This window comes from Helianthus annuus, chromosome 15, assembly GCF_002127325.2.
Source record: "Helianthus annuus cultivar XRQ/B chromosome 15, HanXRQr2.0-SUNRISE, whole genome shotgun sequence".
Taxonomy (NCBI): domain Eukaryota; kingdom Viridiplantae; phylum Streptophyta; class Magnoliopsida; order Asterales; family Asteraceae; genus Helianthus; species Helianthus annuus.
In genome coordinates, this window is record NC_035447.2 from 97,260,633 (window position 1) to 97,273,284 (window position 12,652).

At 40.9% G+C, this 12,652-nt stretch overlaps 1 protein-coding gene across 1 annotated transcript; it reads right to left on the reverse strand.

The window, feature by feature from the left end:
- Positions 1-6,591: 6,591 nt before the first annotated feature.
- Positions 6,592-7,515, reverse strand: LOC110866755. Its single transcript, XM_022115899.1, has one exon. It carries the CDS (start codon positions 7,513-7,515, stop codon positions 6,592-6,594), a length of 924 nt encoding a protein of 307 aa, XP_021971591.1.
- Between the last annotated feature and the right edge of the window lie 5,137 nt (positions 7,516-12,652).

The following is a 12,652-nucleotide window of genomic DNA, read 5'->3' on the forward strand; positions in this document are numbered from 1 at the left end:
TTCTAGTAACAAAATAAATATAAAACAAGCAGAGAGATAAAAAATAGAACTTAAAGCCTACTTGTTAGTAGCATGTGATTATTAGTGTTTTGATGCTTTCTTGAGTCACAAACAAGAGGATGAAATACAGTTGTTTTTATAAGCTATTTAGGGTTCAGGTTTTTCTTTGTTCGTACTTCTCAGTCTACTTGTTAACTTGTTCGCAGGCTAGACCCTGCAAGACTCTGGGTAAGTGGCATCAACATGTCCACATCCAAAGAAGACCTGGAAAAAGAATTTTCCAAATTTGGTAAAATTGAGGATTTCAAATTTATCAGGGATAAGAATACGACATACATCGATTATGCCAGACTGGAGGATGCATCAAAGGCCCTTAAAACGGTGAACGGAAAGTATAAAGGTGGAAGTGTGCTTCGTGTCGACTATCTAAGATCCCACTCAAAAAGAGTAAGTTACTGATAAAAGAGTAAGCTTCGTGAAGAAGATTTTGCTTCTTACACAGAATTCGTACGCTACTTAGGTGACCGAAATCGGGCCGGGGTTGCTAAGTTTGATGATGGGACCACTTTGTGAGTTTGTTCTTGGTCCCACCTTCTGAGTTCCTTTCAGAAGTTTTGAATGTATCTGGGCCTGAACGTTTGTATGGATTCGTTTTGAAGTTCCCTCAACATGCCTCTGCCAGCTCATCCCAACCTCAATTTATTGATAAACAAGTTCCTTCTCAAAATGAGTACAAAATGTTGTTCCCAGTGGGGAGAAGATGCTGCAAGTTGATTATAGTGGGGTCCCACATGATGACACAGGTCCATCTCATAACCCCTTGGCTCCCCCTCCCCCAGCTGTCTCCGCACCTACCCCGCAAACTGGGCTTGCTTTAACACCTGAACTTATTTCAACCTTGGCTTCTTTAGCCAAAGGTAATTTTAACAATCAGCAACCATCAGCAGTGGGTCTCCCTAATGAGAGACCACCTTGGGAATATGAACCCGAACTGTGTAGGATCGTTTGTACGACCAAACGAGTCGTTCAGAAGAGTTCTCGGACCAAATTAGAGGCGGAATTCAATGATTTGGTCTTCGGAATCACTTTACTGGGTCAAGTTATTCTACAAAGGCTTCTAATTGTAAGAAGTGTAAGAAGGATTTATAGAGTGACAAGTGTCCAATAACCTAAAACTAAACCCACTACATCACCACCAAAAACCTAAATACCCACCCCCACCCCACCCCACCACCACCCAAAAACCTAACCCCCCCCCCCCCCCCCCCGGGCAAAAAAAAAAACTATACCTCACCAAAAAACCTAAACCCCCCCACCCCCAAAAACCTAAAAAAACCTAACCCCCCCCCCCACCCCACCCCCTAAAACCTAAAAAAACCTACCCCCCTCCCCCCCCCCCCAAAAAAAAAAAAAAAACCTAAAAAAAAACTAAACACCCACCCCCACCCACCACCCCCCCTCGCCCAAAAAAAAAATTAGGGTGGGTGATGTGGGGGGTTAGGTTTTTGGTGGTGGTGGATGTTTAAGGTTTTTTTTTTTTTTTTTTTTTTTTTGTAGTGGGTTTTTTTGTGTAGTGGGTTTTTTTAGGTTATTGGGCACTTGTCACTCTATAAATCCTTCTTACACTTCTTACAATTAGGATCCTTTGTATTTGATCCTAATCCTCACTTTACTAGTATCTTGTATTGATTTGACAAAGATATACAGGCTAGAGACACTCCGGCAGAGTTTCGCTACCAGAATCCAAAAGTTCTACAAATGAAATATCAAGTCTCCTATTTATACTAAATTCATTCCCCATGAAAATGCCATGTCCATTTTTTTGGGAAATGGCCATTTCCCATGAAACTGCCATTTCGTGTGGAATGGACTTATGCCATTTCGTGTGGAATGACAATCCTACATTTACTCGTTCTACGTGACTTGATCTATCATTCTAATTACAAGACTCGATACAAGACGAAGTCAACAGACATATGCACCAACAGACTCCCCCTTGGATGTTGACGAGTCTTCAGTACGTCAAAACTTAAGTCTTGATCAGTCTTCACGCTCTTTTCAAAATATTTGACGCTAAAGCATCCTTCAACCTCTTCTCTTTTTCTTCAATCACCATTATCAACTATTCTCCAGAATATGAGTCTGGTTCTTTCACTCTTCAAACTCCACTTTGCTAACAGACTCCCCCTTAAGTTATTCCGGGATCGTAGTCTGGAATTCACTATCTGCAGCTTTGAATCGAAAACCTGGCTCTTATCCGCATACGCTTATGTTGATAGTCTTCAGAAGTCGAAACCTAGCTTTTTCAACGTTTTGACCTGCACATACTCTACCCAAAACATAAGTTTTCAATTTATAACAGTTTGAAAAACTTACTGGTAGAGAACATTCAATTAATAATAATAGTTCAAATCAAGTTCAAACTAATGACCTTGATTAACTAATCATACAATTCATTTAAAAAATATCTCCTTTCAAAATCATTTTTCATCACCAACACACTCTCCCAACCCAATGTGGTTCATCATGTTTAGCACTTGGAATTTTGAAAATCTGCTTTTCAACATCAGTTGTCGAAAATAAGATGAAAAAAAAATCTTTTTGAATTTTCAAAATTTTATGCTAAAACACACTGAATCTTTTTTTGGATTTTTCTAAGAATTTAAGTGTGTTAACAAAGCAGTAAAAAAATATTTACAAACAATATTTATGCGGAGATGACACACACGAGCCCATACAGGTGTGTCAGATGCTCAGAACCAGCGTTGTTCTTTGTACTGAACCGCATCTCAGGAACAGGTAAACCGCATTGCCTTCATTCTCTTCAAGCTTCAAATCCCTCCTGTCCGGTTCACAACCACAGAGGGTACGTAAACAGCTTATTCAAAGAAAAGAAGGATGGGAATGTACGTGAACGCACATCAGCAACCCTGACTCCTGATCCTTCAAGAGCCACATCCGAGCAACACACTCTTTTTGAGCGAGTGTTGGATTACAAAACCGCAGACACTCATGAGTCGCTACGGACATACCCATAGCTCCACAAATGGTTTCTACGGAAGAGCCACAACTAAGTCATCACACAGATGAACGAAGCTACTTCAAGGAAAGCTCCTCGGCATTGGAGCGTGAAGGAAAGTGGCTAAAGAACAGATGCGAACGAGATTCCCACTCACCTAAAGAGGTCTCGTCGAACAACAAGCGGCCGAACAGCGGTAACAAGTCTGCTTATGACTTTCTTAACCCACTTGTAAGACGGATAGAATAAACAATGGTGGGCAGAACCATGCCTATGACCATGTTTATTTGACCATTATCCAGATTCAAATTGTTCGACCAAACACGGCCAACAATGCCGCAAGTATCCAACATTGTTCAGCCAAACATGGCCAACAATGCCAAACAACGAGGTAACCGCAAAGGACATGCGGTTACTTGAGAGCTAATTGGAAGAACATGAACACCCCACAAAAGGGATCATCATTACATGTCCAATTACTTCGGAAGACCACTCTCTTCTTAATTCACCACCTCAGAGGTTGGTTCAAAGTTTGTGCACATCTTCAACCACCCTCTCAGAGGTTGGTTCGAAGTTTGTGGACACCTCCAGCAAAATCTCAAAGGTGGGTTCGACACAACAACAGGTGGCACCCAACCCTGATGAGATCAGAAGCACGTAGCCCATGCTATCATATCAAAACCCGAGGCTGAGAATTTCGCATCAGACGAAACGTTCTCACCGGTACGGAAGAGGTGTCACATGACCCTTCCAGATCTCCAGCTTGATTTACGAAGAGCAAAGACCATCTACATGGCCTAGAATCTTCTCCAAACTACCTTCTAAACACCATAGTCCAGTACTCCTCCCACATGCAACTTGCATATGGCAGCAACACTAGACTGGGGAGACTTGAAGGGGTATGGTCCCAGATCTCGCGTCAGCATCGACCGCGAGTGACCATTACCCTTATCAAAACCCCCACTAGCTAACAACCTACCTGTGTCCGTGCGGGAACGCGCAGACACAGTGGTTGAATCCAATCTGCCCAATGACGGAGGAGGACTTACCTGGAATATGAGAACGGTATAGTGATGCGGCACGACACCGCATCTGGTGTATGAAAACGGAAGTATTCACAGCGATGCGGCCTAGCACCGCATCCAGTGAATACTTCTATCAATACAAGGGAGCTGGATAACAGCAACAGTCACCACCACGACGATGCGGCTCGGCACCGCATCTCGCGTATTTCTTGATCAAAGAGTGAGACGCGGGAACATCTACAGTTACCGCAAATAGCGATGCGGCCCGCACCGCATCCTATGTACTCAGCAAGTGGGACTGACACCACAGAGCAAGTAGCACCAATGGCAGCCGCCTGTCAGGTCTACGTAAGCAACAGACTGACGTGGCGTCACCTCTACAGCCGACATGCCTGACACACCTGCAAAGGTGCAGCATGCCGTCAGTCTATCCATCCACCTCCTCCTTCACTCCTCGGCTATAAATACCGACCCCAAACCAGGTTTGAGGTATCTCTTCAGAACTCTCTCACTACTACTACTATCATAGTTTGCTTCACAAGCAGACTACTGATTCTCACGCCGGAGAGTGGTAACAAGGAGCACCCCTCACCCCATCCTCCTTGTTATGAGTCACGGTTTGTTTCCTTGTGCAGGAGATCAACCAGCAAGCGATCCAGCTAGCGATCCTCGAGAGAAAGGGATTAACCCTTCTTGACAAGACCAGTATGTTAACCCCGCCCGATTAACCATTGTTTCATCAACATGCAACTTATCTGACAAACTATTTAAAGAATTCTCCTCTCATTAAGTCAAGCACATGGGCGATATTTTTGATTGGGCTGATATATATAATCAGTCAAAGCACATGATTCGGTGATATGTTTCACACTGAATATACTAGACCCGGTAAAATCAACCGATACATTCAATTCTGGGTTAGGATGGATATTATTTTTGTAGTAGATGGGTTAAGTTGGGTTAACAAGAATTGTTAAGATGTCAAGATGGGTAACTTTAAAAAATAACAAAATAACATCGTAGGTCAGGATGGGTTTCTCTGGGTAAAGCCTAAGACCAACGCATTCTTCTTTTTTTCTCATCTCCCACGCCCAAATCACCCAAATCACCACCATCCTACGACCTCCATTCCACCATCTCCGACCAACACAACTCCGCGTCTCAACCAACGCCGTATTCGGAGCACGCCTAAACCACCATACTCCGACCATCAACCACCGCTTCTGCTCACGACCATCGCCGCCTTCGTTTCAGTGCAACGTAATAACCAAATTAGACTGCATTCGGTCGAGCCTAACTGGTTGTTTTAGAATTGAGTCTATTATTACTTTCTTTGAGTCGCTTCTAGATCCACCATCACTGTGTTGAAGCCTAAATCGCTTGAAATTGAAGAATCCTATGGCCAATTTTCTCATGTCTTTTTGACCGGATTCTCATGCTGGGCCATGAAAATAGCAACAGGATGAGTAAAAATAGCAACAGGAGGTTTGCCTGTAACTATATAGTTCTAAGTTTGAATTTGTCTCTTTCCTTTGTTGCTTGATGATCATTGTAGAGTCTCCATGCCACTGTTGGAGCAACGGATCCAAATGGGTAAACTTTTATTCTGGGTTAGGTTGCAAGAACACTTTTTATCCGGTTTTTGCCAGTTTTATATAATATTAATGGTTATGATAACTCTACTATTACAAAAGTTATATAATTTAGAAGGTTTTATGAAATAGAATACACTTTGGAGATGCGTTTGCTCCGTTAATATATAAGTTCTTTTATATAACCCATTCGACCCGTTAGAGATAAACCATAACCTAACCCACCCGTATTTAATTAGGTAAATGTTGCATATTTTGACTGGCATTTCCATGCCCTGTTTTGTTTGCCGCTATGGCGCTATGCAGAGTGGAGTTATTTTTTTTGAATTTTTTGAATTTTTTTGATTTTTTTTATTTATTTATATTTTTAGCCTATCATGCCCAAATCCATCTTGACAAAACGCATCTTCACCTAAACCCATCCTAACCTATTTCTTAATAAACCCATTCTAACCCAAACCCATCCTAACCCATACCCTTCTAACCCATTAGCCAAACCTGCCCAACCCACCCATTTTGCAACCCTAAATATACTGTCAAACAATTAAAGGGATCACGTGATTTATTTTCAAAGATAAACTTTTCAATTGAACCGTTAAACACATGCAATTCTTGGGCCAAACAAGATGTAATAAATGGACCTGACACCTCTCGTAAACTTTTGATATTCACAATTAAAATGGCCGACAACTTTGATAATAATCAATTTCTTATTGGACCGAGATATGTATTGATCACATGGGCCGACATATGAACCTTGTAAATTTTTTTGAAAAAAGGCGGTGATATATTAAGTAAACAAACAAAACAAAAACCTTAGCAAGATGCTAAGGCATTAGAGTACAGGTACAACAACAAATAAAGTGCAGAAGAAAATTACAATAAGATCATTTAAAACGACTAAACTCTCCCCAGCCTCCCAATTTAGATCCTTTTTTCCAGCCCTTTCTCTTATTCATACAAATGAGAGTGCTTTGATGTCACCGACTTTCCTTGAAGCATTCGTTGTTTTGCCATTGAAAATTACATTGTTTCTAATACGCCATAGTATCCAACATGTTGCCGCAATAATCATGTATACCGCCTTCTTTTTTTCTTGTGATGAACAATGCGATTGAATGTGCTCCAATAATCCCACCAAACCTAGCACATATCTCGGAGGAATTTTGACCCATAACGAGATTGCCGTCCAAACCAGTTGAGCATATTGACAGGAAATCAATAGATGATCAACCGATTCGCTGCATATACTACATAATGCGCATACAACCGAGGGGATTTGTATGTTCCGAATAGCTAACGCGTCTCTTGTAGGAATTCGGTCTAGCACCGCTCGCCAAAGGAAGCAATTTATTTTCTTTGGTATCCAGCTAAGCCACTTGAGAACCTGCGTTTCTGGTATCGAAGTCATACTATCCAGCTCTGATCTTAGATTTCCAATAGTGAACTCTTCTCGCTCGTCCTCCTGTTTCCACATCCACCTATCGTATTTCTTTTTTAGTTCAACATTTTGTATCAAATTTTTACATTCGTCCCATAAATCCGCCAACTCCAGTTGAGTAACCGTTGTATCTCCACCCCATAACCAAGAGACTTGATCATTAGTTATGCTGTAGCGATGCTGAACTAAACTGAATTTATCCATTTGAAGTGCAAATAAGCTGGGAAATCGATCTTTTAATGCAAAATCACCGGCCCATTTGTCTAGCCAGAAATAAGTCTTGTCTCCACAACCAATTTGCAGCTCCCTCCTCTTCTCGACATTAGAAAATTTCAGGTTTGATCCTTTCCCCATCTGAACAATATTTTTCCACACACCGCTAATTGAGTTTTTTATAGGAATTATCGAATACTTCCGCCTCTTCCCATGTATTGCCATAATTACTCTCGTCCAGAGATGATTTATTTCATTTCGGAATTTCACAATCAACTTTACCATCATGGCTTTATTCATCGACATCAATCTACCGATACCCAAACCCCCCTGCTGTTTTGGAGCCACCACTTTAAACCAAGGTACCCAACTCATCTTATTCTTATCAGTACAACCCCCCATAGGAACCTACGCCTTAATTTCTCTAAATATTTAATCACATGTATTGGTGCATTAAATAACGAGAAGTAATAAGTAGGTAGGTTACCTACTACCGCTTTCACAAGTGTCATCCTTCCTCCAAATGATAGCGTCCGTGCCTTCCATAGAGTTAGTTTCTTTTCAAAACGATCAGTTACGGGTTTCCAGTTCTTCACCAAACCCATGTTGGAGCCGACCGGTATGCCTACATATATGAATGGTAACGAGCCTTTTTCACACCCAAGTATCGAAGCCATTTTCGAGATGTCATTATTAGCAACACCCACCCCAAAAACTTTACTTTTGGAAAAGTTTACTTTTAACCCCGAAGATAAGTGAAAGCATCTTAGAAGTCTAGCAAGGTTATGAAAGTTCTCCTCAGACCACTCACCAACAAATAATGCATCGTCTGCGTACCAAAGATGTGAAATAATCGGACCTGATCCTGGCGTTTTGATACCATTGAAGATACCCCCATCGACCGCACTTTCGGTAGCAATATGTAGTGCTTCCATTGCCAAGATAAATAGAAGTGGGATAATGGATCTCCTTGTCTGACTCCCCTTTGAATTGCAAATTCCAAAGTTGGTGAACCGTTTACTAATATCGAAGTTCTGGCCGTCCTTAATAAACCCATAACCCATTTCCTCCAAAGAGCCGGAAAACCCATTTGAAGTAGAACCGAATCTAAGAATTCCCAACTTATTGAGTCAAATGCCTTTTCAAAGTCTACTTTAAAAAGCATGATCTTTCGTTTACTACTTTTTGCCCAAGAAATAGTTTCATTAATAATCAAAGGCCCTTCAAGAATACTCCTCCCTTCTATGTACGCCGTTTGCACATCACTAACCAAATAATCCATAACCTTCTTGAGTCGGTTTGCAAGAATTTTTGTAACAACTTTTAAAATACAACCGATCAAATTGATTGGCCTAAAGTTATTGATCAATTGAGGGTCACTCGTTTTAGGGATCAAAGAGATGAAGCTCGAATTACATCCTCTGTTCAACTTGCCATGTACATAGAAGTATTCAAGAGCCGAACCAAAATCCTTTTCTAATATCTCCCAAAAGTCTTTGATGAACCTGAACGTAAAGCCATTCGGACCCGGCGTTTTCTCTCCCCCGCAATTCCAAACCGCATCTTTAATTTCATCCTTAGAGAATCTTTTTACCAACATCGCAGACTGAGATAAAGAAAGTACTTTGAAACTGTTATTTATGAATTTCGGTCTATCAAACACATGTTCAGTGAAAACTGATTCAAAGTACGTTTTTTATATTATTCTTAAGTTCATATGGTTGCGAAATCCAGACTCCCTCAAAATTCAGCCCATTGATTCGATTATTCTTCCGATGTCCATTTATAACCCCATGAAAGAAAGCTGTGTTTTCGTCTCCATCTACTGCCCATTTAACTTTCGCCCTTTGCTTGAGATCTTCCATCCTATTGTCTTCCAACTCATTTATTGTTTTCAGCCACAAGTCTCTCTCGGTCACTTCCTGCTTGGTTAAAGTAACCGATTTAGCTTTTAAATCCATCTTGTCAACCTTTTTTTGAAGCTCAATTACCATTTCCTGTCCCTTTTATTTATTTTCTCGCACCACGGTTTTAAGGCAGCTTTGATAACTTTCAGTTTTTTTGCTAACAGTTTGTCTGGGAGATCCAAACATGTTACACCATCATACACCTTTTTTTCAACTTCTACAATACCCTCCTCCTTTAGCCACGAGTTGAAAAACCTGAAGGGAGGTTTACCAAAAAATACATCCGAACATAGCAACAGTAATGGTCTATGATTTGATTTGTATCTCGGTAGCCCCCATAATTTCGTTGAAGGCCAAACAGATAGGTATGAATGACAAACCAACACTCGATCAATCTTGCTAAGTTTCAACCCATCATCCGTTACATACGTAAACGAACAACCCAACATAGCGTATTCAACCAGGCCAGCTTCATTTATGAAGAAGTTGAAGTCATTCGCCTCTTGTATGTTAAATCTCGAGTTTTTTCTTTCATTAGGTTCTCTAACACAGTTAAAGTCGCCCAGAAATATCCACGAACCCGAGGAGGAACCCATGAGGACAAGTAAATCATCCCACAACTGTTTTTTCTGAATTTGATCATGTGGTGCATAAATGTTAACTACTGACAACTCGCCACCACCATTACACAATTCACCCATTATAGCTAAAAAGTGTCCGTTTTTTACAGTCGACTTTTTAACAAAAAACTAGGATCCCAAATACTTAGCAAGCCCCCTGATTTGCCCGTTGCTTCAATTGATTCAAAATCAAAAGTAGTGTTATCCCAGAAATTACTGACCTGTAGGTTTGAAGAGATCGACATCTGGGTTTCTTGAATTGCTATAAAACCCAGTTTGTTATTTCTTTTGAGTTTCCTAATGTGCTCCGCTTTGCAAGAGTCACCAGCCCCCCTTATATTTGATGATAGGAAATTCATTGGTCAGTGGTTGTCTCCTGTGCTTCCTCAATCTGTTTCTTGACACATTCTTCATGGCCAGAAACCCGAAAACCCACTGTTTCCCCAACCCGAACTGTTGCCGCCACTTCTTGTGAAATAAATTCCCGATGATTGTTATCATTAATTCCTTCATCCTCACTAACGCATCTCATCAATGATTCTCCTCCGCTCGATGATTCACCTGTACTGTTCGATGTCTTGCTCCTGTTCGAAGCTGAGATTCTGCCATTCCACAATGTATCCTTCATCTTTAATGAAGGAAAAATATGTTTTTTTTCTTCTGCTGACAAGATTTATGATGAGATGGGAGAATCTGTTCATCACACCTACCCTCTCTGTCACTTTGAAAAGAAGAACAAGGTGCATTATTTAAGTCAATATTATTCTTCTGTTGGGCCATTTGATTAATTAGATCCATTAGATTAAATTGGTCCGAGGAGTGGGTCTCAATGTTTTCAACATTATTTTTACTAGGCCCAATAGGTGGAGTATCCTCCACCAACTCATCATCATTAAACAGGTCATGAAGGCCCAAAGCAGATGTGGGCTCCATATTTGACTCAAAATTACGTGCAGGAGGAGGTGGTGGTGTACAACATGGATCAGCGCTTGATAAGTCAACATGTGCACTAATAATTGGTGTGTCAGTGATTTTAATAGGCATATCCCCATCATCACCAATGTCTGCATTGGAACCCGAATCATTTATATCCGCCGATTTCGCAGCCTCTTCGTTAAATGTTTTTTTTTCTTTTATCTAGAACCCCATCATAACTGTTAGACATATCGTTCCCCGAGGAGAATGTTCCGTCTTCCACATGCACACCCTTTGGACTACCATCTCCCCATTCCGGTGACCATTCATTTTTCCGTCGTTCATCCTCCCACGCATTCCGATTTGTTTCCGTTTCTGATATCCAGATCATAAGTGGTTCACCTTCCCATCTTAATGTTAACATACTATTGATGCGACCAACCTTTTCAGACAAGACACCCACAACGTTAACGGATAGGTCATCATCTTCTTCAGAAGCTTTCGAGGGAATTATCACCTTCCCAAATAAGTTGCCAATCTGGTTAAAAATATCAGCACCCCAAAACTGTAATGGTACACCTCTAATAGCAATCCATGCAACCCTCTGGAAAGACATATTCTGCCCTTGCCACTGATAAATCGACGAGAACCATGTCGACCACCTTTCTTTTTTTGATTTAACAAAAAACTCTGCATCTGCTGCACTTTTGAATACGAGTAAAACCTGTAATCCACCCACATATTTAGTAGAGACTCCAGAAATACCTTCAAGTTGTAATAGCGTTTGAATGTCTTTCAGATTGTTGGGATCTTTTACCACACCGATAATAGACCTCCCTTTCCATTTTTTTGAAATATTACTCTCCTGGAGGTTAATTTCCAATGATTCCTCAGGGACGTTCAAGTCCCTTAGCCCGGTATCAATCGTCGGTTCCGTATTTTTTGCCTCATGCACTTGTTCTTGGTCGGATATTTTTTTGGGAAACCAAGCGTTTTTCTAATGATGATTGTGCTGACCTTCATTGTATCTCGTATTAGCCGGTACCACTTGAGGTGCTTTTCCTTTTGCTTTTGTATCAGACTGCTTCTTCTGAACATTTCTGTTCTCTTCATTATCTCTTCGCCAACATTTTTTATTGTAGCAGCCAGCATTATTACCTTTTTCAAACTTCGCCAAGTTAACCGAAACTCTAACTTTATCGATTATAACTGAGCCCAGATTTACCCCTAAGGCATGCACATCTCTTACCCCAGCGAACCTAATGAAACCAAAAGTATTCCCAATTCTGTCTATCTTTTTTGGTACATATGCGTCAGTCATATTACCAAACTTCTGGAATATCTCCCATAAGAGATAACTCGAACAGTTGTATGGTAGGTTGCCGATAAAATACGTTGTTTCTTTTACATGTGGTTTGTTATGCTGTTTGTGTTCATCGATCAGTCTTCTGCCTTTGTATTTATCTATCCGCCATGGCTCCTCTTTCGTACAGTCTTCATATTTCCACCCATTGTTGTTGAAAGTCCTTCGCCCTCTCTCTATTTCTTCGGCAAATATCACGGCAACCGAAGACACAGATCTTTAATATGTTAATAGGATTCGTATCGATCTAGCTGAACTATAAAAATAGCCGCGATCAATAACAGACCTACTAAGCTATGAAGATCTCGACTCGCTCGATGATAATGACCGAGAAATAATCCCGGATATGAGAAACAGGTCCCGGAAGGCGAATGGAAGATTCAACGAGATCAGTTTAGAATGAAAGGTAGATGTGGATTAGCAAAAGTATGCCAATCACTACAGCCCTCGCACGCTAAATCAATCAGTCTCATCTTCGTCGAGCCACCGGCGACCGTTTTTAGGGTTATCCGGCGATGTTTTTTTTGGGGTTGCAATTTTTTAATTACTTTTGCATA